This window comes from Dendropsophus ebraccatus, chromosome 8, assembly GCF_027789765.1.
Source record: "Dendropsophus ebraccatus isolate aDenEbr1 chromosome 8, aDenEbr1.pat, whole genome shotgun sequence".
Taxonomy (NCBI): domain Eukaryota; kingdom Metazoa; phylum Chordata; class Amphibia; order Anura; family Hylidae; genus Dendropsophus; species Dendropsophus ebraccatus.
Genome location: NC_091461.1, coordinates 111,103,698 through 111,127,593, shown reverse-complemented (window position 1 = coordinate 111,127,593; position 23,896 = coordinate 111,103,698). Strand labels below are relative to the sequence as shown.

The window sequence follows — 23,896 nt, the reverse complement described above, 5'->3', positions numbered from 1 at the left end:
ATAGAAGAAAAGAATTGCATTCAAGGAGAAGTAATGGGCCTGTGAGGATGAGCAAACCAGAAAGTTACTGTTGTAAAGTGTAATGGATGCTGATGTTCATCAAAGTTCCTTTCTTGAATTTAGATTTTTTTCTTCTATTTTTTTTGGTAGCTTCTTTATCGTACAGAGTTGTCTTAAAGGGGAACTATGAGCAGGTTAGACTAATCTAACCTGCTGCTACATTCCTACTGCATAGGAGACACCAAGGAGGAAGATATGTATTTTACCCTCATCCTCGGCACCGCTTCTGTGCAGTTAGTCTCTTGCTCCACGGCCCGGTGAGACCCTTAAGAGCACTGGGACCCCCGTTAAAAGCACTGCCCGCCCCCATAGCGCCCACCCCTTTCTAATAATAATAAATGGAGTGGGCCAGGTTGGCAATATGGAGGCGGGCAGCGCTTCTAACGGTGCCACAGTGCTCCTAATGGTTGAACAAGACCATGGAGCAAACTACTAACTGCACCAGAATGGTGCTGAGGATGAATGTAAGAGATATACCTTCCTCCTTGGGGTCTTCTGTGTAATAGGGGGCTATCAGCAGGTTTGATTTGTCTAACCTGCTGATAGTTCCCCTTTAAAGGGGTAATCTCATCTTGTTATCCCGTGTCCATAGGAAACGGCACAGGTGTCAAACTTTAAGCCCTCCAGCTGTTGCATCTCTACAATTCCCATCATGCCTGGACAGCCAAAATTTTGCAACAGCTGGAGGGTTGGGAGTTTGACACCCCTGGAATAAGGGATAACAAGCTGATCGCTGGGGGTCAAACCGCCCCCACTTATCTAAAGAAAAGGTACTCAATAGAGGTGAGCAAACCTCGAGCATGCTCAAATCCATCCGAACCCGATCGTTCAGCATTTGATAAAGTTGGATAATGTCCTAAAGGCTATGTGGAAAACATGGATATAGTCATTGGTCGTATCCATGTTTTCTAGACAACCTTAGAGCTTTATCAAACTTCAGCAGCCCCCGCTAATCAAATACCGAACGATCGGGTTCGGATGGACTCGAGCATTCTCGAGGTTCGCTCATCTCCAGTACTCAATCATCCCCACAATTAAGGGAACGCTTACCACACAAACAGTTTATTCATAAGCTTTGGGGCTGTTGAATGTTCCCAAGTTCAGTGCGCTGTAACATTTGTTGGCCCCATAGAAGATGAATTGAACACTAAATACTAAATGTTCCATGCAGAGACACTTCCATCTCTGTTCTTGGGATAGGTGGGGCCTGACCCCCATTAATCAGCTTGGTATCCTGTATCCTATGGCAAATATCCAAAATCCAAAATGTTGAGACCCAACTTCACTACAATGAAGAGTCAGTCTCTAGTTCTGCAGATAAAACTTCCTGTAGGGGGAGCCACATGTCATCCAAATAGGACCTTCTCTGAATGCCAAGAAATCCAAATATATGTATATTGCTGATTCTCTGTATCTAGCTGGTCTCGTCCATTGAGTGCCTTTATATAGTGGCTGTATGCCCTGACTCTATCCCTCAGCAGTGATATTACCACATCCCTCTACAGCAATGTGAGAAGTATCTGCCTATTGTTATCCTTGGTCAGGATAACATCACAGTGCGGCAGAGATAACAATATCCGTCACGGTTCCGTGAAGAAATAAAAAAAAAAAAAAAAAGCAAAGAAGTAAACTAATAAAAAGACCATTCCTGTTATTTTATGGTAACCCCTTCAGAACAGGCAGTAAAGGAGCCGCTATAGAGCCAGGCCTAAGGGCTCGGTGTTGTGTGCCTGGACTCTGTAGCCGGGGTAAAACTACAATTCCCATCATGTCTGGACACACAGAGGCTGTATACACTGTATGCATCAATCTACTGTATACACTGTATGCATCACTCTACCGTATACACTGTATGTATCACGCTACAGAATACACTGTATGCATCATTTTTCTGTATACACTGTATGCATCACTGTACTGTATACACAATATGCATCACTCTACTGAATACACTGTAAGTATCACTGTACTGTATACACTGTATGCATCACTCTACTGTGTACACTGTATGCATCACTCTACTGTGTACACTGTATGTATCACTCTACTGTATACACTGTATGCATCACTCTTCTGTATACACTGTATGCATCACTGTACTGTATACACTGTGCTCATCACCCTACTGTGTACACTGTGCACATCACTCTGCTGAATACATTGTATGTATCACTCTTCTGTATACACTGTATGCATCACTCTACTGTATACACTGTATGCATCACTCTACTGTATACACTGTATGCATCACTCTTCTGTATACACTGTATGCATCACTCTACTGTGTACACAGTGCACATCACCCTACTGTGTACACTGTGCACATCACTCTGCTGTATACATTATATGTATCACTCTTCTGTATACACTGTATGCATCACTCTACTGTATACATATTATGCATCACTCTACTGTATACACATTATGCATCACTCTTCTGTATACACTGTATGAATGACTCTACTGTATACACATTATGCATTACTCTACGGTATACACTGCATGCATCACTCCTCAGTATACACTGTATGCATCACTCCTCTGTATAAACTGTATGTATCTCTCTACTGTATACATATTATGCATCACTCTACTGTATACACATTATGCATCACTCTACTGTATACACATTATGCATCACTACTGTATACACTGTATGCATCACTTCTCTGTATACACTGTATGTATCACTCTACTGTATACATATTATGTATCACTCTACTATATACACATTATGCATCACTCTACTGTATACACTGTATGCATCACTCCTCTGTATAAACTGTATGCATCACTCTGCATTCCCCTGGGCCAGTTATGTGAATATTATAAATCAATTGTTTTGATTTAAAAATACCAAACAATTCTCAGTTTCTCATATCAATTCCGCCTCCCGCACATGAAATGATGTCACTTCATCTTACAGATAGCACAAAGTGTTATGGCACTTTTTTTCTTTTGTTTGCACTTACATAATAAACATCTATTCACAGTAGAAAAGTTTTCTGTAAAAAAATAGTTTGGAGCCATCAAAGTCAGCAGAGGAAAATAGGCTGAAATACCAAGAACAGCCACAACCATATGCATGGCGCTGTTCCTCAGGAAACCATACAATATGCAATAAAGAATGGCAGTATCGCTCCCTACTTTAGGAAATGTAGAAAGTCCCTAGTGGGATGACCACTCCTCAATGACATCTATATGTCCTACAGTTTATAAGAGCTTTCAGCTGCAGCCCAAACAACAGGAATATGTAATCCGTAAAGTATCACCTCATTTTATACTCGAGAAAAATAAATTATGGCAATAACAGCAAAGGAAACTTTTACTTCCCAGATTCTGGAAACAGCAACCCATCAACAATCACATAAAACTGCTCACAAACCCCGGACTGACGCTGCAGAGCTGAAACCGAAACAGCTTGATTTTGATGTTTAAATTAATCCCGCCGGAAAAAGATAACAGACGGCACCAAACCTCATCATATGTGAGCAGATAAAAGGGAAGCTCAGGTTGTAGCCATTCTGGAAGGAGGCTGTAAAGGTTTTATACCAACAATTCTACATCAGGAGAACTTCACTATATGAAAAAGAAAAAAACAGCAAAAGCTATGACTGCTTCATAGGGGACAGTATTATCATAGTTATATTATTGTATATAGGAGGCAGTATTATAGTAGTTATATTCTTGTATATAGGAGCAGTATTATAGTAGCTATATTCCTGTATATAGGAGCAGTATTATAGTAGTTATATTCTTGTATATAGGAGCAGTATTATAGTAGTTATATTCCTGTATATAGGAGCAGTATTATATTAGTTATATTATATATAGGAGCAGTATTATAGTAGTTATATTCATGTATATAGGAGCAGTATTATAGTAGTTATGTTCTTGTATATAGGGAGCAGTATTATAGTAGTTATGTTCTTGTATATAGGAGCAGTATTATAGTAGTTATATTCTTGTATATAGAAGCAGTATTGTAGTAGTTATATTCTTGTATATAGTAGCAGTATTATAGTAGTTATATTCCTGTATATAGGAGCAGTATTATAGTAGTTATATTCTTGTATATAGGAGCAGTATTATAGTAGTTATATTCTTGTATAGAGGGGCAGTATTATAGTAGTTATATTCTTGTATATAGGAGCAGTATTATAGTAGTTATATTCTTGTATATAGGAGGCAGTATTATAGTAGTTATATTCTTGTATATAGGAGCAGTATTATAGTAGTTATATTCCTGTATATAGGAGCAGTATTATAGTAGTTATATTCTTGTATATAGGAGCAGTATTATAGTAGTTATATTCCTGTATATAGGGGCAGTATTATAGTAGTTATACCCTTGTACATAGGGGGCAGTATTATAGTAATTATATTCTTGTATATAGGAGCAGTATTATAGTAGGTATATTCTTGTATATAGGGGCAGTATTATAGTAGTTATATTCTTGTATATAGGAGCAGTATTATAGTAGTTATATTCTTGTATATAGTAGCAGTATTATATTAGTTATATTCTTGTATATAGGAGCAGTATTATAGTAGAATGCCCCTGCATTCACTTCCCCCTCCCCACACATTCTGTCAAGACTGAATAAACGGATTGGATTGCAGCGATTTTTGGTGAGTGCAAGCTCTTTATTTCTTTGTTTTGGATTATTTGTTCTACAGTAGCTTTTTGCACCTCCATGCTGCTCTCCGTTGCCTAGACTCCTCACTTACATGGTCCTGGCTCATGGGTGAATAGCAGATATCCTACAGACTTTGGTGCTAACTCAGATCTGCTCTACATTTCGTTACTATAGTAGTTATATTCTTGTATATAGGAGCAGTATTATAGTAGGTATATTCTTGTATATAGGATCAGTATTATAGTAGTTATATTTTTGTATATAGGGGGCAGTATTATAGTAGTTATATTCTTGTATATAGGGAGCAATATTATAGTAGTTATATTCTTGTATATAGGAGCAGTATTATAGTAGTTATATTCTTGTATATAGGGGCAGTATTATAGTAGTTATATTCTTGTATATAGGAGCCGTATTGTAGTAGTTATATTCTTGTATATATGAGCAGTATTATTGTAGTTATATTGTTGTATATAGGAGCAGTATTATAGTAGTTATAGTCTTGTATATAGGAGCAGTATTATAGTAGTTATACTCTTGTATATAGGAGCAGTGTTATAGTAGTTATATTCCTGTATATAAGGGGCAGTATTATAGTAGTTATATTCTTGTATATAGGAGCAGTATTATAGTAGTTATATTCCTGTATATAGGAGCAGTATTATAGTAGTATATACTTGTATATAGGAGCAGTATTATAGTAGTTATATACTTGTATATAGGAGCAGTATTATAGTAGTTATATTCTTGTATGTGGGGGGCAGTGTTATAGTAGTTATATTTTTGTACGTAGGGGTTTTCTTTATGTCCTTAGAGGATCGTTACAACCTCTTATTAACTCTTATTAATGAAAATTATAGAGGTGTCCATTAGGATGACATGACGTATTGTACATTCCTGATATGAATACGTTCATGAAAAAAAATTGCAAGAAATGAACATTTAGAAAGCTGAATGGATGTGAGGATCTACCATTAAAATCAACGTTACCATTATATACTTCCCGTCTACAACTTTTCTTACTTTCCTCAGAATGGAGTGTTTAATTTACTGCCGAGACCACTGGCAATGAAAACTGGAGCTCAGAGCAGAGTTCTCCCTGTCACACAAAGATAATGCAGATATAATTTTAGAGCTACAGGACTTACAGCACACAGCGTGATATATTAGACTTGATGGTTTTTCCTTAGCCAGTAATTGATTGATTTGAGTTCTATTGCCCTTGAATTACTATAAGTAGGAGCTAACTCTGCAAATCACTGTAATTAATGACTAGAACAATGAGTCGCTGGTGTTCTGCAGCCATGTAGAGGACTGATGTTATAGACACAGAATCTGCAAATCGCAGCCTGCCACTTCCTAAAGATACTCACTTATCTCTCCACTAGGAGGTGAGCAGAAACCACAATGCAAACATTTCACAAAAGCTACTGCCAGTTTTCATATTATTATATATTCTGTTTTTTTAGTCACTTTTTTCTTCAGTTATTAAAATAATTTTTGCATCTTCTCATTTTTGTATGTTTTTTTGGTACAATGATGATGCATTGTACATCTATACAATGATGAAAAGGTGCTACTTGTTAGAGGCCTCTTTGCCTGTCAATCACCCCCGCAGAGCACACTGACAGGCAGAGAGCCATGACAAGGACATCGCCTATACGAGTAGTCCCAGATGGAAAGGAAAAGAAAAAGTGAGCAATTACAATCAGTTAAGACGCCCCCTGTGAGTCACTGAATGTAGCTGTACTGTAATCACGTGTATAATGTAAAGAGACTGTGCACCATTTGTATCTATCTCCATATGGTTCAGTGTATGTGGAGATACTGGTCTTTGTATAGTGGACGTTATGTAGTAATGGTATGGGGGTGTAAGTCACTGGTAATAGTTGATGTGTAGATGGGGGCGTGGTGCCGTGAATGTCCCTCTTTCCTCCAAGCAAAAGTTGGGAGGTATGTGATTGGTTCCCCTTAATGTGTTTTGCTTCATAAACACTAAAGGGCCTTTTACACTGCCCAATTATCAGCCAGGAGGGTTGTTAGAAATGCTCCTGCGGCCGATAATCAGCCCATGTAAAAGTGGCAGAGATTAGCCGAGGGGCGGAAAAACACCTGATCCTCGGCTGATCACGTTTTGTGCTGCTTTAAAATTTATCGCTATTGTCCAGACATCTCTCTGTGTAAGCAGGACATGTGTAGCAGATAGCAAAGAGAAACTGACAGCACAGATATTCAAATATTCGTGCTGTCAGTGTCCAGATCACAAGCAGTGCATACTTACCATCAGTGCTGCTGTGTGATCTGGCACTGTCAGCTTCCGTCCTGCTCTGCAGCCACTGCTGTGTCTTCAGGCCACCCTGCCTCTCCTGGCTTTCAATCATTCTGGAAGCAGACAGGACAGCGACCTTTAGTTACAGCTGCAGCAGGACGGGAGCTGACAGTGCTGGATCACACAGCAGTGCAGATAGTAAGTATGCACTGCTTTTGTCATCTGGAAACTGGCAGCACGGATATATACATATCTATGGTGTCAGTGTTTATGGCCGCATGAATGATACAGGAATCGTTCCTGTAGTTCGCCCGCTCAATTTTTTGTGCTATGTAAAGACACTGCAAATGATCGCTAATCTAACTGATTGGCGCTAGTTTGCATCCTTGCAAGACTCCATGTCAGGCATTGTAAAAGGGCCCTTATTGACTTTCTACAGGATATGGAACAAGTGTATGATTGGGGAAGGTCTGATCCCCTACGATCTTGAGGACATTACTTTTAGAACTCCACCAGAGCTTAAAGAGCGCTAGAGAGCCAAAGATAGCTGAATGCATGTTTGACCACTGCTCCATTCCTAAGAGTTTTGGCAGTCTCATTTTCAGTAAAGTATGGAGGTGTGTGTTCCTGCAGTCGGACCCACTGCAGCCAAGCACTTATTTGGCAGATGGAAGTAGCAAGTGGAGACAAGCTGCCTTTATAAATCCAAAGGTGTCATTGCAGCAGGAAAAAGAAATTCCCTGCGTGTAACAAAGATCGTGATGCAATATGTGTACTCTATGTCAGCATTATTCTTAAAGGTGCTTTTAGTTTTTAGGACGGTATAGGGCTTAGAAGTATAACAGCAATTCAACCCCCCCCCCCCCCCCCTCAAATTTCACGTAAAGTAACAGCAGCGACAATTGGGTACAGTAACAGGAGTAACGATCACATACACTAACAGCAGCAAATACAATCAAATACATTAATAGGAGCCACAATCAGGTACAGTAATAGGGGAGAGCAACAACAGGGGTCAAGGGGCGACAGAAAGCGATTACTTTCTGTGTTTATACGTTACATTACTGTCTCTCCTGGCTCTGGACTCCTCCCACACACAGAAGAGGAGATTAGGCCTGAGAAAGCTGTCAGAAGCCGCCACCTCCTGTTATTCTAGTTTTGATGGCTTCTTTCGCTTTGGGCAGCAATCACAGACATGCATGAACATGAATTTGTGTTAAGGGGTTAAAACTTGATTTGCAGCTGTAAGTAACAGAGTAAACCAGGCAGTAAAACTGCATTTTTTTTTTTTTGTGGGAAAAAAAATATGAAGCTAATACAGATGTGTCCAGCATCACCTTTCCCTCAGATAAGCTAACTGGGTTGTTCAGGTTTAGAAATGTGATTTTCTAATCCTAAATATCCCTTTAAGGAAAGGAATATTTCACAGCTGTATTTCTCCACAATTTCCCAACATTATGTCAAAGGATACAAAAGTCCTCCTTTAGGCTATGTTCACACTTTGTATGATACTGGCCATTCCGTGACCCGGCCGGGTCACGGAAAGGCTGGTGTCAGAAAAGATCATCCCGGCCGGATGATCTTTAGTGCCGCTGAATTTGGATGCAGGCTCATCCGTGCGTGCCTGCATCTAAATTCCTCGCTGCTCACAATGGAGTGCCGCATGCTCCATTGTGTGAACTGACATGTCAGTTTCTTGCGGCGCCGCTTGGGATCCCGGCCGGAGTGTATACAATGTGTATACACTCCGGCCAGGATTCCATAGACGGCAGCACTACATAAGCTATGTAGTAATCATGGCCCTTATTGCAAATATGCAATAACAGCCGTGATTACTATGTAGCTTATGTAGTGTGAACATAGCCTAGTGTGACAACTTGAGAGGAGCTCAACTCGAGCATGCTAGAGTCTGATGGTTCAGCATTTGAATACCGGTGGCTGAAGACTGTATCCAACTTCTTCAACCTCCAGTAATGAAATACCGAATGATTGGATTGAAGTGCTTGAGTTGCCCTCATCTCTAATAACAACCCCTGTGTTTCTTCTCATAGATGGTAAAATCTATCCAGACAAAAACATGTCCACATATGCTGGCCAATGGCTTCACGGTTTTGCTGATATTACCACGGTTTTACCTGCAGCCATTGGTCTTCACATATGGGCCTCCATAGACAGCAGCCACAATATGGGACCCTGACGTACATGTCTTTGTCACGTAAGTTCTCCAGAGTCTAGAGAGAAGTGGCCACAGAGCAGGAGCACTTTATTTTGCTTTCTCGGGTGATTAAAATAAATTATTGCTGCAGGAACAGAGAACGCCTTTAAGTGATGTGTGTGTTGGGCAGCTGCATTAGTAATCAGATGTTGGTTCGGTAATATTGATGTCCTGCTGTTGATGCTCAGCTTGCAGCTGCCTTCATGGGCAGAACTATATGACAATGTCACTATGACTCTTTTAAGCTCCACTTTGCCTTCTTAGCTTCACCTCTAGTTCAAGATGATATATGCCAGGAGAATATTCACTCATTATCTCCTAATGGACCTTTCCTCGCCAGTGCCTAGTCTTCTCATACAGTAAACCTAAAGTTACTGCTTACTCCTTATTCCTCAATGTCCACCAGACCCATAAGCAGCAAATCTGTAAATGTCCCCGATGGACATATGCCTTTAAGGCTCTATGAAAGATGCCTGGACCTTTTTTCTAACGCCCTATCAAGGCATTGTGGGTTAATAGAGAGGAACCCCACTTCAGGGACCTTCATTTTGCTAGAATTCCCCAAAGTTTTCAATTGATCATTAGTGATTTAAGTGATTTGCCAGAATAAGGTGGATCTGGTCCACCATGTTACCAGAAGAATTTAAGGTAGACCTAGGTTCTGACACCATAATGGGGCCCAACCATCCATCAGATGACAATCCTACTGATCTATTAATTTTGGAGTCAATTACTAATTTTCTAATCTATTCAGGTTCCGCAACATTCTTCGAACCAGAATGCTCGGCAGTTGACTCCTGGAAGCTAGAGACGTTGGATGCTGGTCTAGGGAATCCTAGAAAACATGAATACAGCATATGGCCTGTCTTCATGTTCTCCTTGCAGCCCTAGGACGGCATTCAATTTTACCAGCTGCCGGGAGTCAAATGCTCTGCTTTGGGGTTTGAAGAATGGGTTGGAGAATGTTGTCGTTCCACAACTTGGCACTAGTATGTTTTTCTTTTGGAATGGTTCACTAATAACCTATTAGATCTCAATCATGATATAAGCTTAGACAACAACCAGACAACTTAGCCACCCTAGTGTGCAACAACACATGAATCATTACGCCTTTGCAGATGGGAGAGCAGTTGAGTCACTGCCTCTACGTGATCATAAGGCAGTAGCGATCAGTTAGACTAGTGTTTCTCAACTCCAGTCCTCAAGACCCACCAACTGGTCATGTTTTTCAGATTTCCCATACAATGAACAGCTATGGCAGTAACTGGTGCACTGACTATAACAATCGTGTTTGGCCATGCCCTTAGCCATACAGTAAGGGAAGTCGCTGGATTTCTTGGTGTTTGGCAGCGGACTGTTCAACATGTCTACAAGCAGTGGTGCAATACACAGAAAAGAATCCTAACAGAGAGGGACTGGAGACGAGTTTCATGGCTTGTGGATCAAAACCCCTTCCAAACCTGACAGGATTTGTTGCAGTTGGTCAATGAAGGTCCTTCCCAATCTGTTATCGAGCAAACATTGTGATGAGTTATCAAGGCCAGGGATGGAGTTACATAATATTAAATTATGATTTTCATGATTTCCAATTTTTTTGTCCAGTGAGCTTATCTTATGCATGTGGACATCCTCTACGGCAGTGTTTCTTAACTCCAGTCCTCAAGACCCATCAACAGGTCATGTTTTGAGGATTTGACAGGTGATATAATTATAATCAGTGCACCAGTAACTGCTACAGCTGTTCATTGTATGGGATATCCGCAAAACATGACCTATTGGTGGGTCTTGAGGACTGGAGTTGCGAAACACTGCTCTACGGTGATGTATTTACCCAAAAGAGAGAAAAGGGGGAATAACGGAACAAAAAGGTAATGGCTGTCTTCTGCCCTCCTAGTCACTGACCTGTATTCACCATGATGTGTTACATAGAAAGTAAAACTTTTTGTATCCCTCCTCCCAGCTAGACAAACATCGGCCCTCGTCTATTACCCGGCCCGCCTGCAAATGGATTTATAAGTAATGATTAAGTGAAGATTATCATTTTACTACCGCCATTTCCCTTTCGGTTCTATGGAATCCTCCCGCCATAACTAAGATGCATAATTACAATGTATCGCTTATGAGTTTGTCCCCTTTTTTTTCTGTGTCATTTATTTTTTATAGGCAAATAAACATTTTATTATCTGTTATGGATTTATGGTAGTAAATTAGTAATTACTTGGATATTTTAAGCCGAGTTCTTCTAACTCAAACGCAGAGCTATTTGGGCATCCAGGAAACATCAGGTTTGCATGAAAGTTTCATGGCAATTTTTTATGGGTTCTTGTAAGAGAATCCATTAGGTGCACCAGTGGGAAATTCAGACCACATAAGATTAAGAACGCCTTGTATCTTACACACTTTAAATCATTGTTATTGTCCTCCACAATCCTTCTGTTTTATATCTCCTTGTATTCCCGCTGGTGCTGAGCAGTTTACTTAAATTTTACGCCATTACGCCCTTTATCGGTAAAAGTATTTGCTCTGTCACGACCGCCACAATGAAGACGCTGATGATTATTTTATTGGATAAGGTGGCGGTAATAGCGTTGAGGTTTCTTACGTTCATTGAGGGGATGTTGGCTTTGTATCAATGATCTATGGGTGAACTAAAACCATTTCTTTTAATGTTTTGCTTTTCAAAAAGTTGGAAAATTGCCCAATGGAAAAAAATGCTAAATTTTATGAATTGAATTGTGAATAACATTTTGTCCTTCAGAGAATTTACTTTTATTTTATTTTTTTATAACTTTGTGATATGCTTGAATACATTTTTTTATTTTATTTTATTTATTTATTTGAGATTTTTGACATACTAATCCTGGAAAACCCCTTTAAGTTATTGGCTGCTTTTAGAGAACTGTATGCCCCCCTGTAACTGGGGATAATATGTCAGCTATAAGTTATGGAGGAATCAGCTAAATTAAACAGCTAAATTAAAAAATAAAAAAAAATATATATATATATATATATATATATATATATATATATATATATATATATATATTGTAATGTGAATGCGGTCGCACAAACAATGAAAATATGCAGGATGACATTATTACAAAAGGATGCCATACTGCCCTGATGTACACGGTCCCTGACACTCACTGCCGCCTCCTGGTTCCTGTGCATGACCTGCCCACTCATATAGTCACTGGCCATAGTCGTGTCCCACGTCAGTCACTGGTCTGTGAGGGGTCCATACCTGCAAATAATCAGGAGAAACAAGGACCAGGAGCGTCAGAGTGTTAGATGTGGGGGAAGTCAAGGCAGGTGAGTATTGAATTTTTTTAGTCTTCTATTTATTTTTATTTTGAGGCTCAAAACCCCTTTAAAATGCTCCGTCTTGATTGTATAGAGGGATGATGTGTAAATGATGCTAATAATAATAATAATAATAATAATAATAATAATAATATTAATAATGCTGGGTTCACACTGTGTTTTTGCAGTCTATTTTTTTTCATTGGTTTTATGCAAAAAAAAAAACTGATAAAAAAAACATACATTTGTGTGCATTCGTGCATTTTCATAGACTTTCTTTATAAGAAAAATTTTTTAAAAACTGATTAAAAAGTGTCAGTCTTTTTAGAATACACAAAAATGTAGCAGTGTTTTTGTGTACGCTACAAAAGAAGGATGTTTTTTGATCTTTTTTTTCATGTAATGGAAGTCTATAGAAATATACAAACCCGGCCTATTTTTATTTATTTTTTATTTTTATTTTTTTACATAGGACGGGTGTGTATTAGGGATGGTCCGAACCTGCCGAGGTTCGGGTTCGTATGAACCCGAACCCTGGGCATCAGATTCCCGCTGTCTGCCCGCTCCATGGAGCGGGCGGATACAGCGGGAGGATCGCCTGGAAAACTGGGATACAGCCTATGGCTATGGCTATATTCCAGTTTTCCAGGCGGTCCTCCCGCTGGATCAGCCCACCCCACGGAGTGGGCAGACAGCGTGAATCATTACCGAGGGTTCGGGTTCGTACGAACCGAACTCGGTTCGAATCATCCCTAGTGTGTATATATTCATTTAAAAAAAATTTAAATGTGCAAAAAAAAAAAAAAAATGTAAACATAATTTGAATAATGGAAGAAAAAATAGACTACAAAAAAATTTTCAAAAAATTAAACATAGCAAAATGTGTTTAAATAGCTGAAGAAAACTATTTATTATTTATAATTTGAAAGGGTGTGTCCAGAATTAGGAAAACATGGCTGCTTTCTTTCAGAAACAGCACCACCCTTGTCCCCAGTTTGGGTGTGGGTTTTACAACTCAGGTTCATTAAAGTAAATGGAGCTTAACTGCAAAACCACACACAACCTGGAGACAAGAGTTGTGCTGTTTCTGGAAGAATGCGGCCATGTAGCCCTAATTCTGTATAACCCCTTTAAACCCACATGTCAAACATGTATTGTGTTTCGGTCTTGTCCTGGATATAGGATAAGGTGACACGACAGAGCACGGGGCCGTTTCCCTGTGTTTGTCTCTTAGGGCCCTTAGGCGCACAGGATCTGCCTTTAGATTTGTCTCCGTTTTTTTTATAAGGTCACTTGTACTTTAATTTTTTTTTTTTTTTTGAAGCCAAGAATTCAGAAACATAATCCGACTAAATATTTCCAAATGAGCCGGGCCGATGCTTTAATCATACTTGATTGCAGAATATAATTATTTTTTGCCATTTAGAAAAGCTAATGGATTACTCTGCTGTCCGCGCGGTGACAGAGGACAATGATACTGCCCTTTGGCATTAAAACAGAGAACATGGCATCCGCGCTTGCTTGACATGCATTAAGGGATAATCATGGGGGCGGCTCTTTATAATGTCATTATACCCAAAGTCCCCAGGTAGTTCTCAAAGTTCAGCTTTCAATTCCAGGGGCAGTAAAACTTTATCTTATCTGAAAATTAGAATATATAGAAGAACCAGAGGCAGAAGGCAAAGGCACTGAATGCAATAAAATGGCAGTGTAACTACATAGGGTGGGGAGTTTCTGGGCGGGAAGGAGCCCAATAGTTCCCTTTGGCCCATATGGGAAGACCCCAGTACTATAAAACTTAGGAGGCCCTTTTCTGGATTCTCTCACCCAGCTGCTTCAGCTTGCACTTTGTAGTATTGATGGTCTAGGCTTACAACATCTGATTGGTGACGGATCACCTCTTAGTGTGCTGTGCCCCCGCGGTACTACAGCAGAGGTTCGGCCGGTCACTTGCTAGGTGTTGTAGTGTGACGCCAGCTTTATGGTGGTTGGCCGAGATGTAGCCGGACCCTAAGATGTTATGTCGTTACGCCAGTGCCGGTTGGGCACACAGGTATGGTGGCACACCTGTTTTTATTTTAAAGGGTTGGTTACACCTTGTTCCCCTGTGTTCAGTGACCTTCTGGGCTGCTATGGGGTCCCTTGGGTTGTTATCACGGTGGTCCAGAATGGAGTAGTGACCCACCCTGACTATTGGCACTGCCACCCACAGAAAGGGGAAATGTTCCAAGGATTTGGCGTGTGTGTGTAGAACTAGAAGAATACTTGAAAGAGAATACTTGTGCCTGTGCATCAACTCTTGTCGGAATGAACCACCTATTGCCCTAAAAGTGTTGGGGAAACCGTCCTAGAGGGTGACACAAGCAACATACTTCGTTACCTGGGATGAGCGGAATGCTGAAGGTTTCCTGCTGACAACCGTGCTGCAAGATAGAGTTCATAGGCTTCTAGCAACTTTGCTCTATCCGGATCAATTCCTAGCTTTCTGCTCTTATGGAGACTGACCTGCACTGTGACTCTCCTAGTCCACGACATGGGTTGAGATAATCTCTGACTTATCCTCTCCTGTGAAGGTTCAACACTGCATAGTGTTGTGTAGAGTTACTTGAAGAGAAACTGTTAGCTGCATCTTGTCTCACTTCCTTACGGTACAGGAACCTAACTTAGACTGACTTCTAAGGCTGGGGACCTGGCAGAGGGCCAGGGCCCAATTTTACCACTTCCTCTACGAAGTCCAACATCAAAAGACGTACACTTCCTGCTACCCACTTAATTTCCTATCCACAGCTCCCTGTTAGCTGTGAAGAGTGCATACAGAAGAAGTAAAGAAGAAGATGATAGGATAGAAGAAGAAGATACTCTCATTGGTTCACTGATCCATGTGATATATAAACAAATAATAACCCTTTCCATACTTCAGCTGTGCAGCAGCTAAGTACGTTCACTTACAATAGCGACATCTCGTGGCGAAACTTTATCACTACTACATCACCATTTACATAAGTAAATAAGTACAGGCTTTTGCAAAGGGTACCCTTAAAATAATGCGACAGTAGTGGCTGTTCCTGGTACTGCAGTTTATCATTAGACATTCTAAATAAGTACTAGGCCCAGCTATAACCATGCGCCCCATACTGTTCCTAGATAAACAATGAAGGGGTCATGACCCCATCATTCAGCTGATTAGTGGGCAGGCTGGGGGAAGGTCCTCTACTTTAAACATAGTGATATCCTGTGAGTAGACATTTTATATTAAAGTGAAGACTTCCTGACAACATGCACCTTCGCTCATAGGTAGCATTTGCCAGCTGTGTGATGGTGCAGGCTTATCTATAGCGTTAGTCGGCTGTGATGGTGCAGGTTCATCTATTGGGTTGTCAGCTGTGATGGTGTAGGCTCATCTATATCATTTGTCAGCTGTGATGGTGCAGACTCATTTATAGCGTTTGTCAGCTGTGATGGTGCAGACTCATTTATAGCATTTGTCAGCTGTGATGGTGCAGGCTCCTATATAGCATTTGTCAGCTGTGATGGTGCAGGCTCATCTATAGGGTTGTCAGCTGTGATGGTGCAGGTTTATCTATAGGGTTGTCAGCTGTGATGGTGCAGGCTTATCTATAGGGTTGTCAGCTGTGATGGTGCAGGCTTATCTATAGGGTTGTCAGCTGTGATGGTGCAGGCTCATCTATAGCGTTTGTCAGCTGTGATGGTGCAGGCTCATCTATAGGGTTGTCAGCTGTGATGGTGCAGACTCATTTATAGCGTTTGTCAGCTGTGATGGTGCAGACTCATTTATAGCATTTGTCAGCTGTGATGGTGCAGGCTCCTATATAGCATTTGTCAGCTGTGATGGTGCAGGCTCATCTATAGGGTTGTCAGCTGTGATGGTGCAGGCTTATCTATAGGGTTGTCAGCTGTGATGGTGCAGGCTTATCTATAGGGTTGTCAGCTGTGATGGTGCAGGCTTATCTATAGGGTTGTCAGCTGTGATGGTGCAGGCTTATTTATAGGGTTGTCAGCTGTGATGGTGCAGGCTTATCTATAGGGTTGTCAGCTGTGATGGTGCAGGCTTATCTATAGTGTTTTTCAGCTGTGATGGTGCAGGCTTATCTATAGTGTTTTTCAGCTGTGATGGTGCAGGCTCATCTATAGGGTTGTCAGCTGTGATGGTGCAGCCTCATCTATAGCGTTTGTCAGCTGTGATGGTGCAGGCTCCTATATAGCATTTGTCAGCTGTGATGGTGCAGGCTTATCTATAGGGTTGTCAGCTGTGATGGTGCAGCCTCATCTATAGGGTTGTCAGCTGTGATGGTGCAGGCTCATCTATAGCGTTTGTCAGCTGTGATGGTGCAGGCTCCTATATAGCATTTGTCAGCTGTGATGGTGCAGGCTTATCTATAGGGTTGTCAGCTGTGATGGTGCAGGCTTATCTATAGGGTTGTCAGCTGTGATGGTGCAGGCTTATCTATAGGGTTGTCAGCTGTGATGGTGCAGGCTTATCTATAGGGTTGTCAGCTGTGATGGTGCAGGCTTATCTATAGGGTTGTCAGCTGTGATGGTGCAGGCTTATCTATAGGGTTGTCAGCTGTGATGGTGCAGGCTTATTTATAGGGTTGTCAGCTGTGATGGTGCAGGCTTATCTATAGGGTTGTCAGCTGTGATGGTGCAGGCTTATCTATAGTGTTTTTCAGCTGTGATGGTGCAGGCTTATCTATAGTGTTTTTCAGCTGTGATGGTGCAGGCTCATCTATAGGGTTGTCAGCTGTGATGGTGCAGCCTCATCTATAGCGTTTGTCAGCTGTGATGGTGCAGGCTCCTATATAGCATTTGTCAGCTGTGATGGTGCAGGCTTATCTATAGGGTTGTCAGCTGTGATGGTGCAGCCTCATCTATAGGGTTGTCAGCTGTGATGGTGCAGGCTCATCTATAGCGTTTGTCAGCTGTGATGGTGCAGGCTCCTATATAGCATTTGTCAGCTGTGATGGTGCAGGCTTATCTATAGGGTTGTCAGCTGTGATGGTGCAGGCTTATCTATAGGGTTGTCAGCTGTGATGGTGCAGGCTTATCTATAGGGTTGTCAGCTGTGATGGTGCAGGCTTATCTATAGTGTTTTTCAGCTGTGATGGTGCAGGCTCATCTATAGGGTTGTCAGCTGTGATGGTGCAGCCTCATCTATAGGGTTATCAGCTGTGATGGTGCAGCCTCATCTATAGGGTTGTCAGCTGTGATGGTGCAGGCTCATCTATAGCGACCACCATTGAAGTCACTGGGCTCTGTGGGGTCCTGTTTGTTTTTAATGGTGCAGCTGGAAGGCAGCAGGATGGGCTGTTGGGGTTAATAACCTAAGGTTATGACAGGTAAGTATAGAAGGCTGGGGTGAATTATTAAGATATAACAGTACAATGTATAGGGGCTAAATAGAACAGGGCTAATAAATAGGAACTGTCCAGAGCAGGAGAGGTTTTCTATGGGGATTTACTGCTGCTCTGGACAGTTCCTGACATGGACAGAGGTGGCTGCAGAGAGCACTGTGTCAGACTGAAAAGAATACACCACTTCCTGCATGATATACAGCAGCTGATAAGTACTGGAAGACTGGAAACGTTTTAACACAAGTAAATTACAAATCTCTGGCACTTTCTGTCACCAATTGATTTAAAAGAAAAATTGGGGTGAACAATCCCTTTAATAGAGCAACCCAGGTGTGCAGAATTGTTCTGTGCCCTATAATAAATACTGGATATTATACAGCGGGTGACCTCCCCCTATCAGCTGAAAGTAAATAAACTTTGAATGATCCAAGCTGCACTGGTTAAGGCGTAAAACCTGCTTGCTGATGGTTTCCTTCTAGAAACAGAATAGTTCTCTGTGGCTGAACGTACTAAGTAAGAGATAATCACCAGAAAATAAGAGTTGAAGTCTATGGGCCCTGTAAGCAAATGTTAGAATAACCCGGGCTGAATACATTCTAAAGCGAAAAATTAATTACATAAAAAAAAAAAAAAAAGTTTGTTTAATCATATTATGCAGATAATCAACAAAGGTAAATTGGAAAGTTCCTCCTATGGATGGCGGGTGTAAAAGTTAATAAATTCAGCTTCTATTCATTACGCACTGGCTGGTTATAATAATTTAGTGTCCATCGCCGGGCTTTATAAGCTTTGTAATTAAATATAAAATGCACATTAGAATTATAATGAGTAATTAGGGCAACATAACTAAGACGCACACCGGTCCCTCAGCTCATTACAATGTTAAAAGACAAGAACCTATTGCTGCAGATGATTCCGCATCCCCTCTGTAACCGCCTGAATGCCACCGAACCATCGCACTCCCGTCCCTGACATTTAGGAATTGTATGCGGAGCGTGTGATGATATTATGCCCTCCGGCCCCCGGCAGCTGAGGAGTGATGGATATTAGGTGGGATTTCCCAGCAGCGGAGGGTTCGCTTTGCCAATGTCAGAGCCTGCTAGTCACATTCATCTTTATTTGCTAATGTGGGTGTATATATGTAACCAAACAAGACTGGAGAAGGCAACATTGTAACTATAGATGAGCATATAGAATGAGCATAGAATATAACATTGTTTCCATAGATGGCCATAGAAGGCACCATGAGCATAGAATGTAACATTGTTTTCATAGATGGCCATAGAAGGCACCATGAGCATAGAATGTAACATTGTTTCCATAGATGGCCATAGAAGGCACCATGAGCATAGAATGTAACATTGTTTCCATAGATGGCCATAGAAGGCACCATGAGCATAGAATGTAAGATTGTTTCCATAGATGGCCATAGAAGGCACCATGAGCATAGAATGTAACATTGTTTCTATAGATGGCCATAGAAGGCACCATGAGCATAGAATGTAACATTGTTGCCATAGATGGCCATAGAAGGCACCATGAGCATAGAATGTAACATTGTTGCCATAGATGGCCATAGAAGGCACCATGAGCATAGAATGTAACATTGTTTCCATAGATGGCAATAGGAGGCAAGCATGACAAGTATAGAATGTACATTGTAACCATAGATGGCCATAGGAGGCAAGCACAACGAGTATAGAATGTACATTGTGACCATAGATGTCCATAGTAGGCACAAGTATAGAATGTACATTGTAACCATAGACGTTCATAGGAGGCAAGCACAATGAGTATAGAATGTAACATTGTAACCATAGATGTCCATAGAAGGCACAATGGGCATAAAATGTAACATTCCAACCATAGATAGCCATAGGAGGCAACCACAACGAGTATAGAATGTAACATTGTTACCATAGATGGCCATAGGAGGCAAGCACAACGAGCATAGAATGTAACATTGTAACCATAGAAGACATAACAAGCATAGATTGTGACATTGTAACTAGAGATGAGCCACCCTTGCAAATTTTCGGCCAAACTCATTAAGATTCAAGAAATGAATCTTAACGAATTTCATTAAAACAGCCTAAACTATAGTAGCTACAATACTGGGACTATTACAGAAGGACGAATATGTTAAAGCATGTTGTTGTTGTTAAAGTGTCAAAAATTGGAAAAATCACAATTAAAAAAAAAAGTCAATCATGCATAGAATGTAACATTGTAACCATATTATGGCCATAGGAGGCACGAGTATAGAATGTACATTGTAACCATAGATGTCCATAGTAGACAGAAGAGCATAGAACCTAACATTGTAACCATAGATAACCATAGAAGGCAAGCACAATGAGTATAGAATGTAACATTCTAACCATAGATGGCCATAGAAGGCACAATGAGCATAGAATGTAACATTGTACCTGTAGATGTCCATAGCAGCCACAACGAGCATAGAATGTAACAGTGTAACCATAGATGGTCATAGGAGGCACACCGAGCATAGAATGTAACATTGTACCCATTTATGACCATAGCAGCCATAACCAGTATAAAATGCAACAGTGTAACCATAGATGGCCATAGGAGGCAACCACAACGAGTATAGAATGTAACATTTTAAGCATAGATGGCCATAGGAGGCAAGCACAACGAGCATAGAATGTAACATTGTAACCATAGATGACCATAGAAGGCAAGCACAACGAGTATAGAATGTAACATTGTAACCATAGATGACCATAGAAGGCAAGCACAACGAGTATAGAATGTAACATTGTAACCATAGATGACCATAGAAGGCAAGCACAACGAGTATAGAATGTAACATTGTAACCATAGAAGGCATAACAAGCATAGATTGTGACATTGTAACTAGAGATGAGCCATTATAAGTATGGTATATAGCATTATAAGTATGGTATATAGCATTATAAGTATAGCATTATAAGTATGGTATATAGCATTATAAGTATGGTATATAGCATTATAAGTATGGTATATAGCATTATAAGTATAGCATTATAAGTATGGTACATAGCATTATAAGTATAGCATTATAAGTATGGTATATAGCATTATAAGTATGGTATATAGCATTATAAGTATGGTACATAGCATTATAAGTATGGTAACACTGTAACATGATAACCATAGTATGGAAGCAATATGTGCATAGCATACAGTATAGTGAGCACAGTATTGGAATACAATATCCATATTATAATAGTTCCCAGAACTTAATGGAAATATTGTAACTAGTAAAGAAGTATGATGAATATAGCATAGAAATATAACAGCACAAGCAGAAGGATAGACAGAAATATAATAATGGGGGGAGGTTATCACTTACAACTTTTTTACCTCTTTTTTGACACTTGACCTTTATACCAGTTTCACTTATGTAAATTTTATGTAATTGTTTGTGCAAAGAATTTGTACGTTTTCTTCACTGCTCTTCTTTTCACGTGTGGTTTGCACGCCACCTATTGAGTGCAGGGGAGTTGTGCAAAAAAAAAAAAATATTCCATCTTTCTAAAGGCGGATGTAATAAATGAGGCTAAAAACTTGTTGTACTTAAATCCCGCCCCTTTACACTGAAGCCACGCCCCTTGGGCAGAAGAGGTTGCACGTTTTTGGGTAGAATGAGGCTTCTCATGCAAGCCTCTATAAATGCCTCCTCATTGGCTAAAACATAAAAAGTGTGGTGAGTATAAAAGTATGATGGCCCAATGAAAGAAACATGATGAGCATAGTATAGAAGCATAATGACTGTAGTATAAAGGTATGATGTCCTGACTATAAAAACATGATGAGGATATTCTAGAAGTAAATGATTATTGTAGTATAGAAGCCTGATGACCAAAGTATGGAAATATGACTGTGATATACTGATGACTGTAGGATAGATGTATGATGACTGTAATATAGATGTATGATAACTGTAATATTGATGTATGATGACTGTATGAGGAATAGATGTATGATACTGTAATATAAATGTATGATAACTGTAATATAGATGTGTTTAGGATAGATGTATGATGACTGTAATATAGATGTATGTAGGATAGATGTATGATGACTGTAATATAGATGTGTGTAGGATAGATGTATGATGACTGTAATATAGATGTATGTAGGATAGATGTATGATGACTGTAATATAGAAGTATGATAACTGTAATATCGATGTATGATGACTGTATGATGAATAGATGTATGATACTGTAATATAAATGTATGATAACTGTAATATAGATGTGTGTAGGATAGATGTATAATGACTGTAATATAGATGTATTATGACTGTAATATACATGTATGATGACTGTAGGATAGATGTATGATGACTGTAGTATAGAAGTATGATAATTTGTGTGATGACCATGGTATGAAAACATGACAAGCATAGTACAGAAACATTTTCCATCTGCCTCTATGGAGTATGATGACTTTACTGTAAAATAAAGAATAAAGTGCTGACAGGTTCTATGTGGTGGCCATCAGATGTCAGTCATCCTCATTTGGATGCTCTCAGTATAGGAGATAGGTGTGATGTCATCATCCGTATATACAGCTCTATGTATGTGCGTATATCTCCTATAACTGTGCCCAGGAAGACGTGGATGTTCTTTTCCGTATAGATTTCTTCCCTCCATTTCCATCTGTAGAGACGATCCTGCAGTAGAATTATTTTGTTGATCGTGTTTGCAGATATAGCAAGTGCCAGCTCCGCGCCTGCCACCTATGCTGCCAACATACTGGTGTGTGAACTGCCAGATGGTGCTGTATCTTATTACTGCACCGAGACCTGGTGTCTGCAATATGTGATTCACAGGGGGTCGTGGGTAAGAACTAGGATACATGTATATACCTGATGTATGATATAGAAGAGGATTCATAGCAATATATGTGTATAAATGAGCGTTATTAGTAGTTGGCAGCAGACTAGGGCTGTGTGACTTACAGTCCCGATAAAATTCTCCGACATCAACATTTCCCTATGGGAAAAAAGTGTCGATTGCCAGAATTCCAGTCAAAGAAAACTTTTTAAAGTTGTTGCTAAACTTTGAAATTTCACCAAAATTTACCACTACCGACAAGTGTCCCATAGCCATAGACATGTCTTACGATGATGATCATGTCCCATTTGCTCCTTACTCCAATGGACGGTCAGGAGTTTTGCACTATTACATGCTAGATGAAATGAAAAGAAGGGAGATGTATAGATGAGTAGACCAGGGATGGGGAACCTGCGGCCCTCCCGCTGTTGCAAAACTACAATTCCCATCATGCCTGGACAGCCAAAGTTTTAGCTTTGGCTGTCCAGGCATGATGGGAATTGTAGTTTTGCAACAGGTGGAGGGCCGCAGGTTCTCCATCCCTGAAGTAAATAGATAGATTATATTAATATATTTATGAAATATTGTCTGTCGTTTTTAACATTATTACTATTTTCTTTTCTCAGTTGCACCAACAATCCTTGAAATTACGCCATCGGGGGTTTCCCTTGGAAAAACGGGACTAATCCGATGTGAAACGGCTTCCGTCCCTACTCCATCATTTGAGTGGTACAAAGGAGATAAGAAGTAAGTCACTGGGGTATCATTACTATACTCTACATGGGTGTTTCACTGTTACATGTTATGACCTGATGAAGAGGACATCCCTTAGCTCTCGAAACGCGTTGTTCTTCAGCACCTCCTTGGCACCAGTCTGCATTTAACTATCGACCTGGCACAAGGAGGTCTACAGATTGGATTTAAAACGCCATTTTTTTCTACAACTTTACAACATGGTGACCAAAGACAACCTTTTCCAGGAAGAACAGAACTAGAAATTGATGAATAAATCCTTGAACGTTCTCCTCCATATCCAAGATCTCTGTCCACTAACACAGTGGATGTCAGCGAATTAACGTCTGGGGGTGATTGAAAACATCCGAGAACTTCCCTTCTTCTCCCCCACTGACTGACAGGATGTAGAAGCTGGATAAGTGGTGCCGTCCAATATACTGGTGACCTAGTGT

At 40.3% G+C, this 23,896-nt stretch overlaps 1 protein-coding gene across 3 annotated transcripts in view; it reads left to right on the top strand.

The window, feature by feature from the left end:
* Positions 1–23,896, top strand: part of NEGR1 (neuronal growth regulator 1) — a 416,519-nt gene that overhangs the window by 309,693 nt on the left and 82,930 nt on the right. For all 3 annotated transcript variants that reach the window (XM_069981432.1, XM_069981431.1, XM_069981433.1), the window contains exon 5: positions 23,336–23,456. In XM_069981432.1, the coding sequence (XP_069837533.1) occupies positions 23,336–23,456 (121 nt within the window). The remainder of the gene's footprint in view (positions 1–23,335; positions 23,457–23,896) is intronic.